This window comes from Melospiza georgiana, chromosome 4, assembly GCF_028018845.1.
Source record: "Melospiza georgiana isolate bMelGeo1 chromosome 4, bMelGeo1.pri, whole genome shotgun sequence".
NCBI lineage: Eukaryota > Metazoa > Chordata > Aves > Passeriformes > Passerellidae > Melospiza > Melospiza georgiana.
Window position 1 is genome coordinate 41263578 of NC_080433.1, and position 27199 is coordinate 41290776.

At 36.7% G+C, this 27199-nt stretch overlaps 1 protein-coding gene across 1 annotated transcript in view; it reads right to left on the minus strand.

Annotated features, from left to right (window-relative positions):
- The window catches only part of TMTC2 (transmembrane O-mannosyltransferase targeting cadherins 2), a 236016-nt gene that overhangs the window by 59382 nt on the left and 149435 nt on the right, over window positions 1-27199 (minus strand). The window contains exons 4-7 of the mRNA XM_058023162.1: window positions 22023-22137; window positions 12822-12907; window positions 11822-12006; window positions 10139-10217 (exon numbers count right to left, since the gene is read on the minus strand). Of these exons, the coding sequence (XP_057879145.1) occupies window positions 10139-10217; window positions 11822-12006; window positions 12822-12907; window positions 22023-22137 (465 nt within the window). The remainder of the gene's footprint in view (window positions 1-10138; window positions 10218-11821; window positions 12007-12821; window positions 12908-22022; window positions 22138-27199) is intronic.

Here is a 27199-nt window from a genome sequence, read left to right on the forward strand (position 1 = left end):
TGTTGACATCCCTGAAGGCAGGGAGGTTCTGCAGAGAGACCTCAACAAACCAGAGACATGAGAGATCACCAACCATACCAAGCTGACAAAAGGCAAGTGCCAGAGTCTTCACCTGGGATGAGGCAGCCCTGGACGTGCGGACAGACCGGGGAATGAAAGGCTGGAATACAGTGCTGCATAAAGGGTCCTGGCTGATGGCGAGTTGAACTTGAGTCAGCAGTGCCCTGGCAGCCAGGAGGGCCAGCCCTGTCCTGGGGACATTGGGCACAGCATCACAGCTGGGAAAGGGAGGGGACTGTCCCACTCTGCTCTGCACTGGGGCAGCCTCACCTTGAGTGCTGGGGGCAGTTTTGGGTGCCATGATATAAGAAAGATCGTTAGCTAATAGAGAGTGCCCAACAGGACAATCAGGATGGTGAAGGGCCTTGAGGGGAAGATGTATGAGGAGCAGCTGAGGTCATCTGGACTGTTCAGCCAGGAGGAGACGGAGGGGAGACCTCATGGCAGTCATGACTTCATTTGGAGGACAAAAGGAGGGGCAGGCACTGATCTCTTTTCTGTGGTACCCAGTGACAGGACCCGAGGGAATGGTCTGAAGCTGTGTCAGGGGTGGTTTAGGTTGGATATCAGGAAAAGGTTCTTCACCAAAGGCGTGGCTGGGCACTGGAGCAGGCTCCCAGGGAAGTGGTCACAGCACCAACCCTGACAGAGTTCCAGAAGAGTCTGAACAATACTCTCAGGCACATGGTGTGACTTTTGGGGATAGTGCTGTGCAGGGCCAGGACTTAACGATTCTTGTGGGTGTCTTCCAACTCAGCTGATTGTGTGATTCTGTGACTCTTTGCAGGTAATTCTCTATAGCTGAACATTTTTTTCTGAGGAACCTGTATCAAGAATTCCTATATTATAAGTAACTAGAACATAGACTGCTACAGCAGGAAGCACTGTTAGGGGGTCTGTTATAAATGCCATCTTGTAAATGAAGAAAAGAAAAAGTTGAAAATTGATATCAGCTCCTATCACTAGAATAGATTAGAATAGAATTCTACGGTCTACCATAGAATAGAATTCTACGGTCTGGAATGATCTTATAGATCATTCTATTTTCTACCAAAATAGAATCAAGTAACAGGTAACTGAACAATTAATTCAATTAAGTGAATTTATGCATTAGGCTGATGCAATTTAGTAATACCTATGCCACCTTGAGATAATTTTCCATCAAAATGTTAGAGAAAACATGTATGGATTGATTGCTGTAATTCAGGATGCATTTGCCTGTCTGAGACTAAAATAAGAAAAATAATATTTGCCATTTACAATCATGCATTCTTATAAACTTGCAACACAAATGATTTAGGCATTAGAAAGATAACAAGTGTCCATTGGCAGAAAATACGCAAACGTGCAAGCAGATTTCTATGTTTACTTTAACAATTACTTATTTTGTAAAATCTTTCAAATCTCATGCTAGAAGTCTGAAAGATCACACACAGACACATTATTAATAAACCTTGTCAGATCTGTAAAGTTCAACAGAGGTAACAATGACAGAGAAAGAAATTCATGGCAGGGAAAACCTTAAGCTATAAATGGTCAGTCATTTCCAGTCCCTAATCTGTACAACACACAGACATGCAGCATTGCCTGCACAATGAGTGGTGGCAATAAATTCAATAGATGACTGGAGTAAAATGAGACCAATCAGTATTTCAAAACTGTTTCCAGCTTCACAGGGGTTAGTTCAGTTAATATTTTCTGAGTTTTATGAACCCATTTCTTGTCTTATTCTACTAGAAAGCTCATAGATTATTAAACGGTAATTCTCATTTACTAATGTAGTGCAAGAAAAACATTAATATGCAACTGAAACATCATTTAAAGAAGTGCATACTAAGTTCATGGACATTTCTATTAATACTTTCAAAGAAATCAGAAATGGGATACCTTTTAGCTAGATTTTCACCACCAAAATTAAATGCCTATACTCAAGTTGATTTTATTTGCCACAAAGATAGACTACTTGCAAAACTACCATTCACCAATAGTATTTTCCCATATTTCCTCAGAATCTTTGGAATGTAAAAATAATATTCCAAAATAAAATTAAATCCTGCAAAAATAATAAAATAGCAAAAAATTCACCACTAAAATCATGCCAGGATATTAATTGTAATTAAATATATTTGATTAACATAGCCTTAACAATAATTAACATATAATTTAAAATAACTTAAACCCCGTAACAATTGTAATAAAAATTAAATGTTTATATTAAATAATAATGCTAATAAAAGATTAGCTTGCTAGCAGCCATTTCCCCTAAAGACTTATATTTTACTTCACAATTAAATGGAATTTGTTTGTTAGAAAAATAAATTTTAAAAAAGGACACAAGATTTTCTAACACATACCACATATTGTTAAAAAGCAAAATTAGGTAGCATTTATATGAATGTATATGAATCTAGCTAAACATCTCATCTATTGATTTAATGATATTTCTGTTTCAGATGCAATTAGTCATGCCAAGGCCATATCCTGGTAGGGAGCATGCCAGATTTACTACTCAGAAAGTTCAACAGAACTGTGGATGTAAAAGCACTGTACTTCCACAGGTGTAAGGTAACCATTCTTTCAGATTAAGATATGTCCCTCTAGTGCTCCTCCTTTAAGAACCCCAGAAGAGACTGCTGAAAAGACATCTGAAAAATTATCTCCATAAAGGAGACAATGTATGGTAAATCTGCCTTGCATCATCCTTATTTATGCTAGCTGTCAGCTCCTCCAATTTTGGGGTAGTAAAACTGTAATATAGGAAACATAAAATTTGACATGGACAAGACACTATGTATCAAAAAAGGAAGACTGAGATGCCCTTTGAAAATAAAAATCTCTAACATATACATTCCATCAGGATTTAAATTTAATTTTTCCATTATTTCTTTTAATTGGGAATATAAAAGAATTGGACAATTATGGGGAGGTCTGCATCCCTGTGTGTTACAATACCACAAGGCGTTTGTGCCTTTGATAATGTAACCGTGCAGCTTTCTTGTGCAAATTAAGGCTGCAGATGTGCTTACCATAAAAATGCACCTCTCTAGATATATGACTTCCCTCTTTCTTCCCTCTGGTACCAGTGCATAAAATAACATAATAAATCTGGAAGCACAGTTTGATGTTATACTATACTGATGTATAAGATCTACTGCAACAGATTAACAGTTTTGGTTATACATATGCAGCGCATGCTCATCTTCCCTGAAACAGCTGAACCATGTGAACATAGCGAGCATCAAGTTTGGCATAGACCAAGCATATTGTGGCTCAATTATTTTTTCCTTTTACAGAATAATCTCCTTTAAGATTTCAAGGAATGTATTGTATTTTATCAAGGTTTTATGATGGATGGGAGTCAATCCACATTTACTTTGCCTGAACAAATTCTTACAGGCCTTAATTAGCTGAAGCAAAGCCTTATCTGATTTAATTAGACCACTAAGCTACTTTTGAAGGAAAATACCTATAGTAGAAAACAGATATAAATTAAGGACATCAAAATAACATCAGTTGCAACATGGAACAGCATGGACATTGCACAGTTGTTTCCTTCTGTACAAAGGCTTCCAGTGAAAGAAGACAAAAATAGAGGCATGAAGCTCACACAAGATAGGTAATTTCATTTCATGCCACTTATAGGTTTCTTTAAAACTTTATTCATAGAAGCACTTTCCATTAGAATCATGCCTAACTGGGATGCCTGTAGTGCATTTTTCGTATTGGATTATATTTTTGGTCTGCAAATGTTATGTTTACACTTATTTTCATATTAAGCCCTGCCCGTTTAAAATAAAAAAGCACTTCATCCTTAGAATCACCTTTTTCAGATTCCTACCTGAGAAAACTCAAACATTTCACATTAAAATATATGTCAATAGTTCAAAGAGCTAAAACTAAGAAAATCTTGGAACCTGGGGAAAAAAAAACCAAACATGCTCTCAAACATTGAATTAATTACCATCTCTAGCAATCCACTGCTGTAACCTTCCTACCCAGCTTGATTCCCTCAAAGCAAAATCAAAAAAACAGGAGACACTGCAATCAGATTTAAGATTCATACTCAGAATCATAGAATCACAGAATCATTTAGGTTGAGAAAGACATCAATCATCAAAGTCCAATCTTCGACTGAACATTCATCAACATTCATCATACATTGCACCAAGTATCACATCCAGTCACTTCCTGAACACTTCCAAGGATGGTGACTCCACCACTTCCCTGGGTAGCCCATTCCAATTCTTGACAAGCTTTTCAGTGAATAAATTCTTCCTGATGTCCAGCCTCCCCTGGTACAGCTCATTCTTGTTTCCTCTTGTACTGCTGGTTGCCTGGCAGAAGGGACACACCCCCAGCTGGCTACAACAGGCAGCCGAAGAGAGCAATAAAGTCTCTCCTGACTCTTCTCCAGGCTAAATATGCCCAGCTCCCTCAGCCATTTCTTGTAGGACTTGTGCTCCAGACCGTTCATCAGCTCCACTGCCCTTCTCTGGACATTCTCCAGCACCTCAATACCTTCCTTCTAGTGATGGGCCCAGAATTAGACAGAGGATTCAGGTGTGGCCTCACCAGTGCAGAGAACAGAGAGTCAATAACCTCCCTGGTCTGGCTGGCCACACTATTTCTGATGCAAGCCAGTATGCCTGGGCACACACTGGCTCTTGTACAGCTCTTGGTGACCAACACTCCTAGGTCCCTTTCCTTGGGGCTCTTTCCCCCTGCCTGTAGTTGTTGTGACCAAAGTACAGGGCCCAGCAATTCACCTTACTGCATCTCCTACAATTGGCCTTGAGTTATTACCAATCCAGCCTGTTCAGGTCCCTGTGCAAAGCCTTACTGCTCTGCAGCAGATCCATACCCCCAGCCCAACTTCGTGTCATCTGTGAACCTACTGAGGGTGCACTCAATCCCCTCATCCGGATCATCAGCAAGGATATTAAACAGGACTGGCCCTAATACTGAGCCCTGTGGAACATCACCAGGGCCTGGCTGCCAGCTGGATGCCGCGCTTAGCTACTTAGCTTTGGACACCAGATATAAACTACCACAGTCTGCAAAGTCTCAGAGGGGGAAGGGCTAAAGTATCAGAATGAGGGTGGGAAGGGGGAGAGAAGGAAGCCCAGCATTTTATTCCCATCACCATTGGAGAGGACACCATTCTTCTTTCCATGGAATATGTAATAAAATGTACATATGGAAGAAAAAAAATCCTTTTTCCATCCAAGCTAGTTTTAAAAGAACAAAAAAACAAAACTTGTAATGTACACTTAGTAAGAAATTACTAGTAAAACTTCATGAGATGCATAAGAAGCACACTGATTACTAATGCTTAGATAAGTGCAGGTACCATACTCTGCATAAGTTATGATGTGGGGTACGTATTTCACAGCTTAATCATCTTTGGGTCTTATAAATTAAGTGTTACACTGTAAAACTATACCAAAGGGTTTCCTGGAGTTCTAAATGCTATTTCAAAATAATTCAATAAGAAAGCATCTAATGGGAGCAAGGGGCAAATGGGACAGGAGCCTTAACAATATTAACAGGTTTGTAGAAACAGCCACATCCACCCAAAAGCATAATCAAGTAAAGTGATAGCTATGTTATAATCATCAACACAGAAAGTCTCTCTGCATGCTAAGCCTTTGTACTCTGCACCAGATGTAAAATCTGGCTCCCCTTTTCTGGACTGTACATTTGTGTATGATTTGTTTTCTGTCCATGTGCAATCCAGCAGATTCACAAGGAGAAATTTAAACTTGGGGCATCATTAACTGTGTTCACTCCTGCAATGTTATCTTTTTTGTGACTTGCATTTCTCAAAAATAATTTTTTAAGGCTTTACCTGAAATGCATTTCAAAATAGACACTGAGATGTCAGTTAGCAAGGGCAGATGAAGAACCACCAAGATATTTGTCTTTATGACAGTATCTTGCCAATCTAAACCTGAACAATGCCACCCCACCATCTTTCTTGTTACTGTTTGGTATTAAAATAAAGCCTCCATGATCTACTTCACACCACTTAACTGTCAGGAGTATGAATTACTGTAGCAGGTGGGCTAGTGTGGTTTTAAAAGCAATGTAATACAATCAACTGTACAATATCAGATTTCAAGAAACGCAAAAGACATCTAGAGCAGAGGCTGATCCTTAAGCAATCCTAATATTGGCATTAAAGTGTTCAAGATCCCACAGGGACTTTGACCTCAGGCTTTAATTGAAACTTTAAACAAAATATATTACCTATTTAATACAGCTGAGCTGGACTCTGGCCTTTGTAGTGCAAGTTGCCATGCCAAGCAAATTAATCTGTGTAACCTGAGCATGTACTTTTTAATTTACATCAAAGCAATATGGTATACAGAAAATAAATACCAAGCCAACCTTATACAGCTAGTTGAATAATTATTTTGATTCTAGTTTTAAAGTTTCAATTTTTAGTTGTTTTGGGTTCTCCTAAGGAAAAAAAAATGAAAAGGTTTGTTTTTTGGTACGAAGCCAGAGAAACATATGGTTTCCTTAGCTGAGTTGCTGCACACCTGGCAAAATAAATCACAGCAACAGGAGACCAAAATCTTCCCTGCAACTTTTTCATACGCACAAACTTAGAACATCTGATGCTGGTATTACAGTCCTGTCTTTTGTACCATGAAAAAAAAAGCAAAGTCAAATGGATGCCTGCTTCTTGAGCCCCAATACTTCTTTTTCCCATTAAGAGGCAAGTTACAGAGTGTTTTAAAGGATGAGAGTCTGTCAAGAAGACTGACACACCAGAGGAATGAGTCACTGGGCCTGTCAGAGCAAAAGGCCAATAGAAGCAAGCACAGGAAAAGAAGTGTAACACAAACAGGGAAAGCAGGTGGTGTAAAGGCTTAGCACTGCTGGAGTGTTAATGCTACTGCAGTCAGAGTGCTGGAGTTCTAACCTGATTCAGTTTGGACAGTTCATCTCCTGTTTATTCTCTTTCAAGTAGGTCATGTACATCATACAGGAAAAAAAACATTCCAAAAAATATTCAATTGCACAAATGAGTACTTATTAAAAATCAGAGGAAGCACTGTTTCCTTACATGACATGCCAATATGCAGCAATATGTGTGGAACTCAACCAAGCAAAGAGATTGCCAGAGACTGGGAATACAGTCATCACAGTAACAACCATAGCAGGTAATCCTCAAACTGTGATTATGTTTGGATTTCACGATAAGCTGTGAAGAGTTTTTCCACATTTAAGGAGATGGGGAAGAAAACCTCCTTCTGCTACTTCCCAAGCAGATGGAGAGTGCTCCCCAGTTTCTCCCTTTTCCTCCCCAGCAATGAGCACACAAGGAGTGGGGACAGCTCAGTCAGGTTTATGCAGTTGCAAGCGCATAAAACAGGACTGGCCTATTTCAGTTCCTCTAGTCCCCCTTTTAAAGGCAAGAAGTGGGCAGACAAGTTTATGTAATGTTGTTTATCAAAGAAAGTGTTATAGGGAATGTGTTTATAATTTTGTCTTGAACATGGAAACAGAAATAAACACTCCAGGCAGCCCTCTGATACTCAGTGACACCATATGAGCTGCAAAGCGGATGCACTCCTGATAATGGATGCAGTTGCCTTGTTCTCCTGTCACACACAAAGCAAAGAGATGACTGAAAAGGTATTTAGGATTTATCTCACCCAAATCAAGCTACTAAGTCTAACTCAGTCATCTCAGCTCTTTTTAAAGGAGAAGTATGGCTGCAGGGATTATGTGTATAATCTCAAGTAGATGTCTAAATCAGAAGGTGCTTCATTACTCCCCAGAGGTACAGTTTTCCTTCCACACTATAAAGAATCATAGCTACCTAGCTCTGTCTTGTCATCTCAGGCAGGAGAGGCTAAATGCATCCATGTAGGCTTATGTAGACACATCCAGGACAGCTCTGAACACGTCTGAGTCCTGTTAATACAGCTGCATTGCATTCTATTCAAGTCACTACCCAACTTTGTGTAGCCTTTGCTACACACTCGAATTGCCTTTGCAGCATAACCTACAAGCAACATTTCAGCAACCACTGTGAAGCAAGTTCTATCTTCCCTGCAAAAGCTGCCATCACAACAGCAACCAAAATACAAATATGAGCTATGTTAATGCTAAGTTGAAATTCTCAGAGCTCCACAAGGAGCTAAGGTACACACAGTTGACCATGTCTTGTTATCCCACCAGGACATCCATGAAGTGCTGGCAGCAGCCTAAAGGAAGCAGAAGCCAGAGTATGGGCTTGGGAGAGAAGGGAGGAAGTTTAGCAGGAGCCAGCCTGGGCAAAGGACTGAGCTAGTCTTTGTGGTTTTGTGAGTTAAAAAATGCAAACCCGAGGAACAGAGTGAACTTGGACATCACAGACTGTGCTTACAAAGGAAATTGAGAAAAGCCTCCTGAACCTAAAAAAACAACCAAAAAAAAGGGAAAAATCTGGAGAAACTTATAGGTCATAGTGGTTTTAAGGGTAGCTTCTATTCACTGGAAAAGAAAAAGGGCAGCACAAGCCTGCTCTGCAATAGGACAAGCATTACATGCTAGAAACAACACTGACTTATGTGTTCCAATTTTGTATTCTGAGGAACACTTTTATCAGAATTATGAAAAACATATCTACACTAAAGAGGGCAGTCAAACTTCAGAGAATTTGCTGAAGCACTGCAGTATTTCAGCAGTCACTATAGGACACCAATAGTAAGCAGAGGTTTGATTCACACAGAGGTGACTTGATATCACCACCAAATTGATCAGCAAATGCTGATAAATAAAACTGATAAAACAATTTCACTAAGACTGACAAAGAACAAAAGTATATGTAATAATCAATTAGTGTAATTTATGGATTTTAGCCATTGGCACCAATCTGGTAAAGCTTAGTGTTCAGGGAGAAGTAACTCCATTGAACTGTATGAACTGCTAAGAAAGTGTTTAGACTGACATTGGATACTTTGTCACTGTGGCAAGAGAACTACTTAATCTAGCATTTACATTTTTCAAACATACAGCATCAGTTACAACTACAATTTTACTTTTATCTGTGCCTCAGTAATTGTAAGGTATTAATCAAAGATGCCTTTCCTGAATAAGTAGTCAACAACTGTGTAAAAGCAATTGGTCTCAAGCAATACATTCCCTTGTATATGAGGCATCGATGGGGGGAACCACACCAAACCCCATATGCTTCCTGTTGATCCTAATTGTTTCCACAGATATTTTTAATTGCTCCACTTTCAACTACTTCAAAGTAAAGATTCTTACATTGTTTTCTATCCCAAACAAGAAAGTACTGGGCCAAACACTGAGGGTGCTTAGCAGAAACACATGAGCTTTGAGAGAGAATTCCACTTACAAGCATCTTGGGAACAATAAGAACCAGCCCTCTTGTTTTCAGATCTGAGTACTAGAAGTAATAATTCATATTATCTTCTTTCTTTCATCTGTTTAATGTATCCCACATAAAAATGCAATGAAGAATATGAGAAACTGAGGTTAAACAAGAAACACCTCACAGATAAATTGACAGTTTTTTGCAGTACTCAAAGGACTTCTAAAATTTTGAAGGACAAAATAGTTGATCCTGTAAGAAAAATAAGAAGAATTCTCTCATTGATGTAGGCAACTAAACTATAGTATATCAGCTGGAAATAACTTTTTGGCACAACCTAAAAGAAAACTACAACTATTTCTGTGGGTCTGTTTGAAAACCTTGTTGGTTCACAAGTCATTTCAATATCTAAGACCCATACACAGGTGGGCACATGAGGCCTCCAAAGTAGTGTATGAGAGATTCTGGAGACCAAGAAAAATAGTAAGCCAGGCATTCTAAATATAGAACTGCTACACTGACACTCCTAAGGGCATCCAGTGTCTAACAGTCTCATCATTTACTGTACCTTATCCAGCACTGCAGTTGCTGGCATTTAAGCTCTGAACCTAGTTTGGCTTGCACTGAAGGTAATTATTTTTGGGTTTTATTAGCTCATTAATTTGAGCACCTTTTACCGGGATAAGGCCTTTTGTTTCACCCTAACTCCTCAAATATCATTCTGAAGCACTAACAATCACTTACCCATCATGTTATATAGGCTCTGTGGTGCAAACTGCCTCGGCATTTTCTGTATTGCTTCTTTGTAAACTGTAAGGGCCTCCTGAAAAGAAACACACAGTGGGAAAACACCAACTTAAAAAGCATCCTTTCATATATAAAGTAAAACCAAACTATCTTCGTTCCCCAAATGAAAGATTCAGGGAAAACACATCAGCATCAAAAATGCCACAGAAAGTACAAAATTTATCCTTTTTTTACCTGAATTTTACCAAATTCAGTGAGACTTATAGACAAGATATCAAGCTAGTTCTAATATTGCAACTTTTTTACAGGCAAAACTAAGAAGGACTTTTTTTTATACCTCTTAGTGACTGATGAGTTTATAAACATAAAATTTAATAGGCTGTGGAAGAATATGGGGTATTATTGATCTGCAGACAAAGGACATTCTGACGATTAACGACGCTAAGTGACCTAAAAATAAAGAAATCATTTCTACTGCCAAATAATAACAAAGCATAGCCCTTACAACTGAAGCCTGCTCCACAGAACGGATGACATGCACTATGAAGTCAAGAAACCCAAAACTGGAATCCCTTTTCAAATATGCTGTTCCTTTGAATTACCATTCATTCCCCACTTTGGATGCTGGCTGGTCAGTCTGTTTGCTCTGCATCAAACTGTCACAGCTTACAAAGGCTGCAAGAAAGCAGCCAAGAAGAAATCTGAAGTTTTATATTCCTGAAAGCTCTTGTATCTTGCAGGTATTGAACTTCAACTCTACGCTCTATAAGCTGTGTAGACAACATGCTGCTGGTCTCTTCTCTGTATAGATGCATTAGCTGTCTGTATTTTAACCAATTAGTAACTCCATCTGACAGAGCTGGATGCAGCAGACAGATGACAGGGAATCTGTCCAGCTTCTGCATGCCTGATCTTAAACAGCTGACATAACTGTCATGGTCAAGAACACTTTACATGGATCAAAACCACTCACAACTCCTGTTCTGAAGTATGCCTGACAATGCCAAGAGAGAATTAACTTCTTTCAAATACTGCTAAAGGTCAAACCTCAAGTGAATGTCTAGTTTCAGTTAAGTTCATCAGGGAAAATGGAGAGGAATCACAACAGTCACAGTTGCATGTGTAAATGAGATGGGATGGCTTGGGTGCAGTTTATTGTTACATTAAAAATGTCCAACCCACTTTAGCACTGAGGTCAAGTTATCTGAAAATAACACACAGTGGGATGTTTTTAATCACTGCTAAATTATTTCAACTGGGTCTTATTTTTAGAGACTTAAATGCAAGCATAATTGCACTTTTCCAGCTAAAGATGGACTTACTGTGTTTTGAATTATAATGCCTCTACACTTTAGGTCAACTGGCCTTTAATCAGGTTTAATCAGGCTTTATCCTTGCATACCAGCTACGGGTACAAAGCCAAAACCAATGAACTAACACATATCAGATGTGACCGCTGCTAATGTTGACTCTGATGTGAGAACATCACACTGCTAATTAACAGCATTACACCAGTGGCTGTAGAGAACAAATATTCTCTGTAGACAATGCTAATCTTGATCTGGTGAAATTCAACCAGTACATGTATGTGATATATTTTGAAAGTCTGGGTGGAAGCAGTATGTATTATTTGTATATCAAAGTTTTATGAATATATTATATACAAATCTGGAGTCTTACCTCATAGTGTCCTTGTTCATGAAAAAGTTTTCCTAAGTTATAAAGACAGCTGGTAACAGAGCTTTTGTGAGCATGAGGATCTTTGAGATTTTCATCAGGGATCTCTGAACACTTCACAAAAGTCCTCCTGGCTTCCTCTGTCTTCCCTTGGTTCATCAGGATGATACCAGTATTTAGATATGCAGCTGTGAAGAGGGAAAATGCTTTATTTGAATGGAGTTCTATTATGCTTTATCTACTGTTTCAATTCTAAATAGTATCTGGTAGAGATCCCATGGTTATCTAATTTGGTCTTTGAATAACACAGATGACTCACTGGTGTGAATGTGAACATGGAACATATGTGAATATATAAAAGCAGAAGCTCAGAGACAAGGAAAGAAGGAGGTGACTATAAAGTAAGGAGGGAAGGAATCACTGGTTAGGCAGAGTGTTCCATTTAGTTCCTCTTTTTAGGACTGTATAAAGCATATAGCACCACTGTTTGAAGTGCTACCAAAAATATACATAAAAACATATATACATACAGAGACAATTAATACTGAAGGTACAAAATTCTCAGCCATCTCAAATAGCACCAGTTTAATTTGGAACCTGTTACTGGCAACACTTGAATGATTATTTGCCATTTTTCCCAGGCAAGAAAGAAAAAAATATTTATATTATTCACTCATATTAATATCAGGGACTGGCTGTAAGAAACAGAAAACAGGAGCCTGAAAACTTGGGCAGTAGTATCTCTGACTCAACACCCCAGATCAGAAGCATTTTAAGTTCTAGTAGTGCTGCTGAGTGTTAATATATCATCTGCTTCTTACTTGTACCACATTAAATATAGTTGTTTACTAATAAACACTTGCTATCAAGGGCACAATTTCACCTTTGGCTTTCTGACTTAAAAGCTTCTGAAAAAAAAAAGAAAGCATTATTAAAGAGGAGGAAAATTTTCTATGAAAGCTATAGTCAATATTATACAAGCTTGTAGAGTCAAAATACTTACAAGCTAGTGTGGGTCTGCTACCAATTGCCAGTTTATAGTAATGCAATGCCTCTGAAAACCTGCTGTTTTCCTGAAGTAGTAATCCTCTGTATAAGGGGAAAAAAAAGGAATAAAAAAAAAAAAGAAAAAGAAAAGAGAGAGTGAGGTGTGAGGTTACTACAAAGAGTAACTTGAAAACAAATACTGAAAACAAAACTTGGGTAACAAAGAAAAATATGCTTACTGAGATACAAGCACTCACTAACAGTTCCATGTGATAGTTATTCCATATATAAAGATGAATTCATAGACACCAGATGCATCCATATGGCTTTAACAAAGCAGATGTTAAACAGAATAGTTTTGGCTTTCTTGGAAGCCAGGAGATTCATTTACTCAGTCGAGAAAATGTTAGCCTGAAAGACTTTTTCAAGTGGGTAGAATATGGTGAAGGTGTTTGTAAGTCATTAAAGATTAGTCAGGCATCTTGTCTTGACCTGAAATAAGCAATTCTTTTCCAAATGCATGACAAAGCTAAGCACCCAGCCCTTCATTGCTATGTTAAGGACTCCCCTTGTTGAGCAATTTCACTAGATTATTCACTATACAGCTCAGCACCTGCAACAGTTCTGTTTTTTCCTGTCTTCTTTATACTCTAGAACAAATTTACTAACTGAAGAAGTATTAAAAATTATACAGAATATTTCCAGTTTCATAATAGATAGGCTTTAATTTAGCTTTTAAGATAAACATCCTTGTGAATTATGATTTATACCAGCTACCCACACATTTCTGAGAAGTTGTCTGGACATCAATGACAGGAATGTACACTGTATACTTAAATGAAGGCCCAAAGCATTACAGTTTTCCAAAGTTTCAGAAGAATGAAAAAGACCATATACAAATATATTAAAACCAGAATTATTTAAAAAGTCCTTAAAAATCAGTCATTTCAGAATGGAGACTCAGACCTCAGTATCCAGGAGTAAACATCTCTTGTCATATAACTCAAAATATCCAGGAAAACACAGCTTAACACAGCTCTTCCTCTAAGGTGGAAGTGGCACCATATTTATTTGTAGTTTCCCTAACCTACAGTAATTTTCTTTTCTTCCTCTATGCTTTTATCTGCTGATAGCTCTTTGAACTGCAAAGAGCTTGGAATTATTTTATCTTCCGTCTCGAATCAGAGATTTTATTTCCCTTTAACAGCTCAGGAAAACTTTTTTAATTAAACCAGTGAACTTCAAGGGATGAAAAGAGAAGGGAGCTTAAGTAGCCACCCTCTGTGTTGTTTCCTTCTTGTCACTGGGTTAGGATTTAACAGAATTGAGAAATAGATTCTCTTTTTCTTCTATACTTCCTTTTCTTCTATACTGTCCTATCAGTATCACATGACCTCACTTTGAAACTGTTTCCCAATTAACTCCAGATTAGGTAGCAAATAATTTTTGTTATTAACAGAAATTACATGTAATAGATACTTGCAGTAAAGTAAGAAATGAAGGAATACATTCAGGATATTTTTTTGAATGGTACCAATGTTTGTAACTACTGTCAAGTATCTTGCAAATGGCAAGAGGTATAATCATCAGGACAGAAAAAACATTTTCTGAATTTTCCAGAAGCTGATTTTGTTTACTGTAAACATTTTTACACACTTACTTCAAGGAAGATTGATTATGGTATTTTCATCCTGTTTGCTACTGATAGCAGAAGAATTAACAGAAAAAAATGAGATGCATTGTCTGACATTTTAGCTGCTTCTTAATTTTTTAAAAAGCAAAAACATTCTCACATACAATTCTGAAACAATTTACCTAAGAAATTCCATTCTTATTTTAATTCTGGAATAAATAATGTAACATATTGAGAGAAGTAACACAGCAATTGGTCAACTTCACCAAAACAAATTACTTTGGTAAGTGTACAACACTTGTGGTTTTGTGATTAAAAGAACTTTTATTTGCAATTATTACAAATTAATCTTTTGCATTCACTACATGCTATGATATTGACACTTTTGATTTATGACTTGAAACTTTGAGGTGCGTTTTTTTCTTAAGCTTCTCTTTCAAAAGATGTTTTTCTTTTAAAAGCTGGTCCATTAACTGTCAGTCTGTCAGCATGTGTCTCTCTCTCCTTCTCTCTCTCATATATATAACCCAAGCAGCTCAGATGAAGAACTGAGTGCTAAATTCCACCTAATTACTAAAAATTAGTGTTTTATTTGTATTTCTTAGGAGTTTGGGAGAAGAAAGAAAAGAATTTAATCTTACCAAGACATGAAACTGCCTCTTCTCCTTGTGAAATTGGTCCTGACTGATCACTAGTTTTCATGTACCTTCTGGCAGTACATTCATTATTAGATTTATGGGTGTCCAGCTCTAGTTTGAGGTTAAACTAACTCAGGAAAAAGCTGTCTTCTGTAGATGCAGTGGAAGAACATCCCTGAGCTGCAGTTCACACCTTGCAGGCACAGCAGATTCCAGTATCTCACCCTCCCCATGGCCAGGGCACTTGGCTGTATAAGCAAGCGTCCACTACAGCCAGGAGCAGATCTGTTCCTGACATGCCTTTTGCTTCTTTGCTTGAATGTCAAATGATAACTCCTCCTCAGAGATTTTTGGCAAAGGGGAGAAGGAGCAGAAAGACAACAAAGACATCAATACAGTGAGAAGCATTGGACATAAGCCAGAGGTGGAGCAGAGCAACTGAGACATGTTATGTACCTAACTTTTGTGGTTACAAAGACAGAAAGACTTCCTTTTTCCTTACTCAAGGATGAACAAAAGAAAGGACATCCTTGAAGTAAGCATGCTTGATTCAAAAGAGTAAGTTCCAGTGATAAACTTGGATGAAGACCTTAAAGCCTTTCTGGCCCCTTTAACTTTCTACAGTTACTAAAAATGCCAAATTAACTGAATAAAAAAACCTAACCACCAAAATGCCCCCACAAAAAAAAAAACCAAAATGCAGGAACAGCTGCTTTAAGTTGATACTTCCAAAACTTTTTATTCTCTTCAGCTCACCTTCCCAGTTGTAAGGCAGACAAATGAAGATGTTAAATGAAATATGCAACTTCTGTGCAAAGACAGTTCACTGAAAAATGTGAAAAAACTGGAAAAATGTGGCTTCTATAGTTCACTAAGACAAGTTCTGTGAAAGAATAAGTGAACATGAGGAAGGTGATCTTCACTGTGCAGGTGACCACACACGGGAACAGATTGTTCACAGAGGTTGTGGAGTCTCCCTCACTGGAGATATTTAGAAATTATATGGACACAATCCTGTGCCATGTGCTCTGGGATGACCCTGCTTGAGCAGGGAGGTTGGACCAGACGACCCACTGTGGTCCCTTCCAACATTAGACACTCTTTGATTCTGAGAAATACATAAAAATAAAACTCTTTGGAAAAGAAAAAGCTACTTAAAAAGTAGGACACACAGTGGACAGTTTTAAACTGCTCATGAATTAATTTAGAATTAATTAGGAAACAAGTTCTAACTATAATAAATAGCAAGATTCTGGAACTTTACAACAGGATTATTTTTTGCTTGCATTACTTCCAGATATTTTTACATGGAGTGTTAATCATTTATGAAATGGAGGATATGTGCTGACTGCTTACAGGAGTAGCAAACTTCTCCAAGTGACTTAAGAAGTGGCCCAGAATCCTGTTTTTTAAATAGGAGGAAAAATAAAAAAAATGAGGAGCACATTCTGACTATCTGGAAATTATGCACATCATTTCTGTACACAGAATTGCTCATTTAGTTCATGCAGGAAAACACCTCCCGCCAAATGAGTTGTTTGCAACCTTCCTGAATTCTTCAGCTGCCAACTTTTACCTATCTTGCTTCACCAACAGTGAAAAATCTTCCTGTCTTCCTATTCTGCTTTGGCTTTGACCAAAAGTCACTAAATATTAATGGCCCAAAAATGTTTTCAGAGACCAGAAGGCAGTCACAGAATATAAATAAGCAGTAGATGGCCTATGTTCTTTTACAAGTTTCATAAGAATTTCTTCCTGTTGGTAGTCCTACTCTAGTCAATTGGTCTGCTTACAAAGCAAACTCCTCAGTGACTAAAACTGGCATGAATTGGCCAAGTACAATCCACAGAAACTGCAACTATAAAAGTAAACATGTTTTAGTGAAATATTTTTAACATTTTCAGCCCAGGTACAACATTGAAACAGTTTAATCAATTTTGTTTACTGGTTTATAACAACTAATACAGGGCCTGTGCTAGCTATTACTTTGCCATGACTGCAGTTCTGTGCCTCAAGCTACATTCATCCCATTGATTTCAGGTGGGATTATCTACAAAAGACTATATCTACCTAAATGCTGCACTGGCAAACAAAGAAAGGAATGAAAGAAAATCTTCTGTTATTCCCTACACAGATGTGTCTCCAGTCACACAGCACGAGTGGATCTGCTTTGCCTAAGGCAACTCTCACTGTCATTTGCAAGACTAGTGGGTAGAAAGGTAGGTATGCATGCTACCACAAAACATAATTTTTAATCAATAAGAGCCCAAACATACAGAGAAGAATCACTTCCTTTGCAGAACTCACCCAGTAATCTATCACTCCCCTAGTAAAAAAAGCCCCCCCCCCCCAAAAAAAACCCTAAACAATCACCCCCAAAACAACCTCTAATCTTTCAGACAGCACAATAAAACTGTTATGTTCTCCCAGATCTGGGAAAGAGCTTCCCAATTGCAATGCAAATTGGTCAGCATATAGTCCCCTTTTTTTTCTGTTACTGCTACAGTTTGGTTGGGAATACTACCCTTTCAGGACAACATCAACTTGCACAACCCCTATTACCTTGACAGAGGGAGGGCCACCATGAGGATGAGGAATAGCACAGCTCCTGCCTTTCTCACTCCTCTGGACAATGGGCAGTGCTGTGCTGTGTCTGCAGTCCTCAAACCAGATGCCCATTCCCTTTCATGTGCCCCAGCAGTCAATATAGACAGAGAGCTGGACAGAACTTCCTACAAGAGGGGTCTTTTTGAAACTGAATGGCAGACACACATCATTATTTTCCTAATTTTATGAAATGGTGGAAGTTTATGTAAGGACTGTAAATGCCCACAATTTCAAATATCGAGACATGCAATTGAATAGCTAGGTCACTGAATGCCTTTCAGCTCTCAATATAACTTTGAAAACTATCTGTGCTCCACATAGGCCCCACATTGCACACAGGAAACCACCAGTCACCTAAGTGACCTTTGGGTGCTACCTCAAGAGCCAGTCTGACAACACAGCAAGATTTTATCAAGACATCTTTGGTTACAGCAAGATGCAAATTTTAGCTGCTGTCTTTGACAGAGGAAGAACTAGCTGGCAAAGCAGAGATTAATTCCAAACAGGTTTGCAACCAGTTTGCATTCATAGCTGAGAAAAACAATAATCAAGTGCTCAGATACCAGATGACACATCCTCTTTGCCTTTTAACTCAACATCCTGAATGATAACAACTTCTGGTCTATCAAGGAAGAGGAACCATAACCTTGACCTGTTTCCTACTAGGTGGGTGCTGCAGGAACTTTGTCTTGGAAAGGTTCAACCACAGTTCAGCACAGGTTTGTATGTCAGCCTGCTTTTAGAGTTTTTTGCCTCTGATAAGGAGCTTTTTATGCCAGTACCCTTAAAATTAAGGGAACACATTTTCCAACATATAAGGCCTAACAACAACAGACAAGAAAGAATTTTGCTTATATTCATTTTTACCAAAGGATACAGAGTTAAACTTTTCCTGTAAAACACTGCAATCCTAGAATTTCTAGGATAGGTAGTCTGCAATAGCGGCTGAAATTTCTAAACGAGACATTAAAAAATTCAACATTTATTGATACAATACCCTAAGTTTTCCAATGTAAAGTTTATGGAAATTTTTATTTCTAATTAAAAGAAAATAGATTATTTGAATAATGAACTTATGCACACAGTCCTATATCAGTACAGACAAAATGAGATACTTCAGGAGAGAAGCAAGAGGATAGATGATTGCTAGAAATTATTCTTTTATAGGGCACTGTATACTCCAAAATTACAACATTTCAAGTAATCAGTATAATTTTAAAGGAATATCCAATATCTGTGTCAGATTGAGAACATCCTTATAATCACATGAGAAACTCAAGGTAACATGGATGACAAAAGAATACTCAAAACAGAGCCAGGCCTAAAACCAAGTGAAATAATAAATACAAAATTGTCTTTTAATTGATAAAGAATTTTACTTTAGACACTAACTGTAAGCAATTTGAAACAATACAAAAACCCCACAAGCTTTAGCTAACAATCATAAAGTAACAAAGACTGAAAAACCAAAGCAAACTAAAATAGTTTGTTTTTAATCTATTGAACATTGTCTTGTTTGAAAGAATAAGCTATAATTTCTCTACAGCTCTGTCCTTGATACTTCACAGAATTAAAATATATGGTTTTCTCAGTAAAACAAAAAACAAAGAAAGGTCATTTTATGCTGATTTAATACCCTATGCAATTTAGTTGAAATCACCAGAACTACATAGCACTGAGAACACAAATATAAGATGTTCATAATCAGGCAAACCTTCAAATGTAAATTATGTAGTTACGTATTAATGCATTTTAAATTTCTTTAAATGGCAAAAGCAGCTGTAACTCAGAGCCATAAGGTATAAGCCAAAAACCAAAAATACAGCACGGAATTCAGCCATTCATCTAGTCTGTTAAATTCTTTGGATGTTAATGTATTAGTAGTCAACTTCTAAACAAATCTCACATTTCAATTTATTGAAAAAGAAGTAAAGAGATCAAGAGCTTCTGCTTATGCAGCTTCTCTCTTTGATTGTTATCCATTAAAATTGTGAGTTAAACCTTAATAATTTGTTCTTCAGCAGAGAGCACTTGGATTTGTTACTGCTACGAGTGAACAATGAGCGGCACATGCCAATTAATTTGCATCAAATACCAAGGCACAGGTGCTTAGAAACAATAATGAACATGTGAAACACATACAGTGCTTCCAAATAACTATAAAGATACCTTTTTCCTGAAGTTCTATGGAGTGATTATTTTAGTTTCAAAGGCACATACTGAAAACCAGAAACAGCAAAACTGACTGGCCTCTTGTAAGCACATATAAGACACATTTCCATTAGAGAGGATTTTTGTAAAAGGCTCCCACAGAACTACATGCCAAGGATGGGTTTAACTTGCAAAGGGGCTCTTGAGAGTTTGTGCTTAAAAGAATTGATTCATTTGTGTACTATCAAAGGGCACTTCATTTACCATCTATTTTTCAGGCTGGATATTGAAGCATCCAACACTGACAAGGCCTACAAAAAGAAAAACATGATGCAAGCTTTTTTAACTACTGTTAAATAATTGAAGGTTTTGTAAAGCTTGTCTTAAGAATAAGGGATTCTATTGTATTCAATGTAGTAGTAGAAAGGCTAAGAATTAAACTTCACTTCTTATGCCCTATATATTCCAACCAGCATTTTTGTTAAAATCCTTCCACAAAAATTCAGTAGAATTTCAAAAACTCCTCTGTTCAAAAACAGAGATGAAAGTTTATAGACATATATTTTGTGGATCAATGGAAAACTGGAAGACTAGCAGCTTATTCTGAGAATAGTGAAAAGACTGAAGTCTGATTTCTTTTATGTCCCTGTCTTTATCATCCAGCCCCCTTTCCTCTTCTTACCCTGGTATTAACTTCAGCTTCTCTCTACAACACAGTAAGAGACAAAAGTACTGTACAGGCATACAAAAAATTTAATAGTTATAATTTTCACCTTCAAAACGAATAGCATATAGGAAATATGCATGTATCAGTCTTGTAACTTTCTTTCCTACAATCTTCCGCTGTGTTCAGAAGTTATTTTTTAAATATGTGCAGAAGCTTTCTCTTAAAAATATGTTTTTCATACTCCTCATTGCCTAACAGAGAGGGAAATGCTGCACGCACATGTATTTGTGTAACTAAATGATTAGTAAAAACACACATATTATAAAATACGGATTTCATTCTGGAAAATAAATTCTATCATTAAATTATTTTGAGTTTCATCAATTCATTTGCTGATCTGCAAGGCAAATTAATGAAATGGTCAACTTCTTCCTTTTTAAGCAAGGAAAAATTAGTCAAAATACTATTATGATTTCATTTCATTTTCACATATTATAAGCACTCATTTTAAACTGTACTTACAGGGAGAACATTATTTTTTAATTGATTGATTTATCTGAAGAGGCTTACTATTTGAATGCAGCTTTTGCACATTTTGTGTATCCTACAGACACATTTTTCTGTTGCATGCAGGATATTATCTTCCAACAGCCACCTATGGAATGGCAGTCCCTGGATTCTGTCCTCCACACACATCACGAAACAAGAGCATATGGCTGGTGGAGGTGACCAGCCTGTGGTGCAGCAGAGCTCTGCTCCTTGTGCTGGCTGGGTCATGGCAGGAGGGGCAGGAAGGACAAGCAGTGCTGAGCAGGATGCCCAGCTGGGAGAGCCAGGAATCAGTCCCTCCCCATGGAACACACGGCACCATCCCACCTCAGCGCGAAGCTTGGCATGGTGCTCGCTTCCATCTTCGTGATTTGGTACATTAATGAGATGGGAAATCTTTTCCCCTGATGAGTAATTATTTTGATGCTCATGTTATTTATCCTCTTACTCACCTGCAACAGGGATCAAGTAATTAAACTTTATGTAACCTATGCTGCTCTGAAGTCAGTCACAGGAGAAAAGTAATTTGCTGTTTTAACATTTCAGACCTCTGGAGCTAACGGAAGGGTATTTGTCTATGCTTAGAAATGCTTACACCCACTCTGCTCACCAAGTGTTATTCAGACTTAAAAAAGAAGTCTAAATAACACCTCACTATTTAATTGAGTCTCAAACAGATGGAGGGCTACAGCTCACAACTCATCTATTGGTGCTTTTTAAGTGTAGGGATTTTTTTTCTTTTAGAGCAAACAGATTTGTAAGTTTACCTTGCCCATACCCATTACATGAATACACGACAACGTTGACCAAGAAAAAATCCTGCCCACCCCACAGTTTAAGGAGCACAATTAATGAAATTACTATTAGAAAGCAACAAAAACCATCATCTCAATTTCCAGCAAGTAAATCAGTAGGTCTCTTCACAACAGTTTTCAAAGACAATTCAACCCCAGGAAAGCCACGCATACTTACAAATTATAAAGCATATCAGCCATGTTGCTGCGGTAGTACAAGGCATTTCTATAGGCGCTTTCAGCTTCAGAAATCTTGCTCTGGCTCTTGAGAACATTTCCAAGGTTACCCCATGCTGTCAAGAGGAGAAAACAGTATTCATAAAGAGCTACAATCCAATTACACATGACAGAGTATGCAAGTATCAGGAAGTTTCTTAGGGAGACAAACCCCACAAAGGAACTATTTTTATGGAACAGGAGGTGAGGTTGGTTATTTTTTTTCCCCAGCCCTCTGGTTCTCTGCATCTTACTGTGAGACTCACATTTCACAGAGGTGATCTACATGCACTCTGAATGCATACAGCTTTCAGTTGGCAAAAGGAAGTTTTTTACAAAAATATGTCTCTAGAAATTACTGTAACCAAGGGAAAGGATCACTTTATTTCATACCACCTATAAATAAATACAAATCTTCAGGGTCAAATGTGGAACTGAGATATCTTTCTAGTTTTAACTTTTTTTTGAACCTGCTGACTCGAAACAGCAAAAAAGTTTTCCAGAGTAGACACAGTCCTCACTTAAGTATTAAAATTGGACATATGACACAGGAATTGAAAGAACAGTTAGGTAAGTAAATAGGATTAAAAATATGCCATATGGATATAAACATACTACACAGATCACTAAAATCCATTTTTTTCTACTAGAAAAACATTTGGTCCCTTTCCATACAATTTACTATGTTACACAATGTGCTTTTATAGCCCATCTATAAAGAACTTTAGGTAAAAAAAAATATTTAAAGCTCCACATGTGTTCCCTTTGCAGTTTTGTTGAGTGGCACAAAAGCTACTTAAAAAGGGAATTGGAACTAACATTTTATGAAAACACGACCTCTGCTACTCAGAATTTAGGAAGCTAATTTAACTGGCACTACAATTACAGTGTGTGTGAACATGAAAAAAAAAAACCACATTATGCTCATAAATGCAAAGCTGTTTCACAAAAAAAGTTTTACTTTCACCCCTTTTAAAATGAAAGAAACCAATGGAAAGATGATGTGTGTCCTTTCCACCAAACACAATATATCAGAATATTCTCCCCTCCAGATGCACTTAAACATCAGCTTAAGTAGCAACAAACTCTGATACACCAGTCGAGCCCTTTTCTTTTTTCAAGAATTTGCATCACTTCTGACTAAGGCAAAATTTCAAGGTAGTGTTAATGTAACACTGCAATGTAGGTTGATAATTGACATAGGCATTTTTTCCTTAGAAATTGCATCACTTCCAAGCTGCTGTGGTTTGTCACAGAATCATCCTACCACAGGGATGGAAACACCAGCAAATACAGAATTTCCTCTGAGCAAAATAAACTAGTCATTGCTGGAAAAAAAATTAATAAATCTATTTAGAATTCATAAAAATCATGTCATTCGACTGAGCACATCATAGTCTGTAAATCAAAGAAAGAAAATATGTGCAATATTTCCATAAGAAAATGAGCTATCACTTCTGTGAGTCAATTCTTTTTAGCCTAGTATTTAATGAGAAATAATTTATCAATATTTATTTATCAATAAATCAACAAAAGTCACAAAATGTTCCATCATTTTGAAATATAGCTGCTAAAACTACTCTCAGGTTCACTCAACTTTTATGCTTGGCTAGCAAATGTGCAGAATTCTGAAATTTCCCCATTTTTTTACAGCTATTCTTCCCTTTTTACACAGAGAAAACAGTCTGGAAGTACCAATGAAAGTGACTAGCCAGTCTATAGGCATTAACCCTTGGAAGAAAACCACAGACTTATATATTATTTTTTAAATTAATTTGTGAAGGTATAACCTTATTTTGATTCTGCAGTAAAGGAGCATCCAGTTTCCCATAACTGCATGTTCCATACAATCTATAGGGACTTTTGTTTTCACTCTAATCTCATATAACAGGGCATTACATCAAATGATAATTTGATCTATTGATAACAATCTCCTGCCACATAGTTATTGACTCCCAACCATTCTGAAGCTCAGTAAATACAAGTATGCACAAAAGTATGACTCAGTTCATCTCTTCATCTGTCAGACTGGAAAGACACTGTTAACACTGTTAGTTTAATAGCTTCTCCTCTACAATTCATTTCACGCAATGGGTTCTAACAGTTATCTGAGTTAATTTTTAAGACAATATTTTTAAGACAACATAATTTTTAAGACAATATTATAATGTACATTTTGCAAAATAATCTGTATCAATTTTTAATATAAATCAATAATTAATCTACACTATTTAATTTTAAATTTATTCAATTTAGACTTTTGTCTAAACTTGTAAAACTGTGAATAACTAACCTTATGTGATGCACTAGAAGAAGTGGCAATAGTAGAAAATAGCAAACATAAAACATGAAAATCTGACATTTATCATTAATGGAAACAAGAAAACCAAGGTCTTTTCGTTTATCCAAACCACATAAATTTGATAGAACAAATTCACTTCTATTTAAATACAGAACTAATTAGAAGAATGATCTAGCTCTGGCTGGTGATGAAGCTGCATTGAACACGTGTAGAGAAGATACTCATACACCCTAGAAATTATGAACAGCTAATATCTGCAGCAACCACGTCCTCTTGGGTGTTGGTATATGAGCAAGAGTGAAAGAGGATGGTGTACATACATGGAGTAGAGGCCACATGAGCTACTCAAGGAACTTCACTCCTGCTTTGTCTTAAGTAATGCAACTAACCTTCAAGGGAAAACAGGACTTCAATTACTAGCTTCCATATCTTAAAACTTTTTATTCGAAACTGTGATAGCACTATTTCAACTCTAGGCACATTCAGAAACAGAAGCAAGGTTATATCTAAATGAATCTACATTCCTGTTAAAAGCCCACCCTATTATTCCAACTAAATTCTAGCACTCAACTATTTTCCATTTGTACATAGTAAGAAAAGAAAAATAAATATTCTTAAAAGAAAAAGAAACTAGGTCAGTAATCCTGGAATTTAGAATAGATGTTTATTCCAATTATTCTTTATAAATATTTTTCACATAATATCTACATTAGCTAAGTTGCAAAAGGCAACATTTAACATTCAGAAAATAATATGGCATACATATATATGCCACATTTTAATCTTTAATTCAAAATTTACATTTCACCATATTCAAGACCTTATTGAGCATAAGAGAAAAAGGAAGCTGTGAATGAAAGAGGTTGCAATATTTCCCTTTTGCCTGCTGCTTAATTCCCTGTCCATAGAAAATGAGACCGAAACAGACCCAGGTCTTTAAGAAATAATATTCCATCCTAGCATTGGAACAAATGTAACTTTCTACAAAACAGTCAGTCCATTCAAATTTTACGTAATTGCTTAATTTTCCATAGATCATACTCAATATTAAAAATTAAATCCATTTAATCACTTTTATCATTAGTCAAGTATAAACTGAATAATCTTCTAATGCTTGAGAACTCCTCTCGTCTTTGCAGGAAAATTAAACTTAAGGGATTTTGTTCTTCTGTTTGTTGTTTGGGGTTGTTTTTTTTTTTTTTTTTTTTTTTTTTTTAAGAGCAGAAGAAATTACACAGCACTAAGTAGGAAAATAAATAGTTGTTTAAGTGTTATAATTTTGGCCATATCAAACGAGACCTCTATTAAACTTTAAAGATTGCATTTACACCACCTTACAGTGAGAGTAGCTCAAGTTCTCAGGCATTCAATTGCTTTCAAAATGAAAATGAATATAAAAAAATGTTAGTTTCATGTTTAACATGCTTAACTTCTCAACTATCTCAGTGGAAGTGACAATTAAGATTTAACAAGACTGAAAAATACCCAGCTGGTATATTAAACTTTCTCCAAGCACTTTCATGCTGTAAAAGTGCAAGACCAACAGCAAAACAAGGACAACGTTGTCTAATCTAATCTGCCTGGATTTAAGAAGCACATTTTCTAAAGAAAACTAGTAAACTTTCAGCTTTCAACAGAACTATGAAAACAAGTGAGAAATGGAAATTAACATCTACAAACGTCTTCATTTAAATAAAACATTCCCTTTCTACTGAGCTAAAGATCACGCTGTTATTCAGTGAAGATAATGAAGCAACAAAGTGTCCTAGAAGAGCAGTCAGATGGGTTGAAAGCATGTATGTTGATTTCCTGATTCAGAAGTTTGCTTTAAATTAAAATTAATATCGCAAATCATTAACAAATATAGCCCAAAGTATTAAATTCTGACTCCCACCTGGCACCCCTATATAATCCATGAAAAATTAGGTAATACTTTAAACTATTGAACTATTTGTAAACTGCCATTTTATTAATATATCTGTTATTCAAACACTTCTGCTGAAACATGAAGAGGAAAAATTCCAACTACAATTGCCTATTAAATCACTCAAATACATCCTGGTAAACATTTTAAAATATCATAGCAAAGAAAAGGAAAATTCTGCCTTTCCTTGTATATTATGAAAACATACTTGAAAGGTAATGGAAAAAAATGCAAAAAAATTAATATGTGACATTCACTATTCACATGAAATTGCTGAGGTTTGGTAATACTGTTCTCACCTTATCCCATCAAACTTACTCACACAAGTTATTCCACAAATTGTTGAATGCATTAAGGAGCATGAACTAGATTATTATTTGAGTAAAATAAACTACTTGAACAAAAACTGAAGTATTTAGGGAACAGCTCAGTAATTTGTAATCAGCTTGTCAGCAGTTCTAAACTAGAAACTTCAGCTCACAGAAAAAAGCACATCAAGCCAAGAAAACCTCTATTCAGCTTTAGAGATATTTGTGTATTATTTATGATTCTTTAGCTTGTGAAATTAGAAACAACAGTTCAAGTTTGCATACCCTCTGTTTAAAATCCTTCCACATTTCTTCTGACTTGTTTATGAAAAAGAAGTGAATGACAATTAGAATCTCAATTATTTTCTTCAGTAGTGTTTAAGGATGAAGCGATGTTGGTCCCAAAAGAAAAGCCTTCACTTTTTTCCTCAAGAGGAAAACAGTTTCACCAACAGAGAAATGACAGGCTTCCCCAAGAAAACCTCTGAAAGTTCAACTGCAGACTCATAAAAATGTAATGAAAAGAGTTCAACATCTAAAACAAAACAGAGCCACTATCACTCGCAAAGACAGCAAGAAGATCAACTAGATCATGTTTATTACGT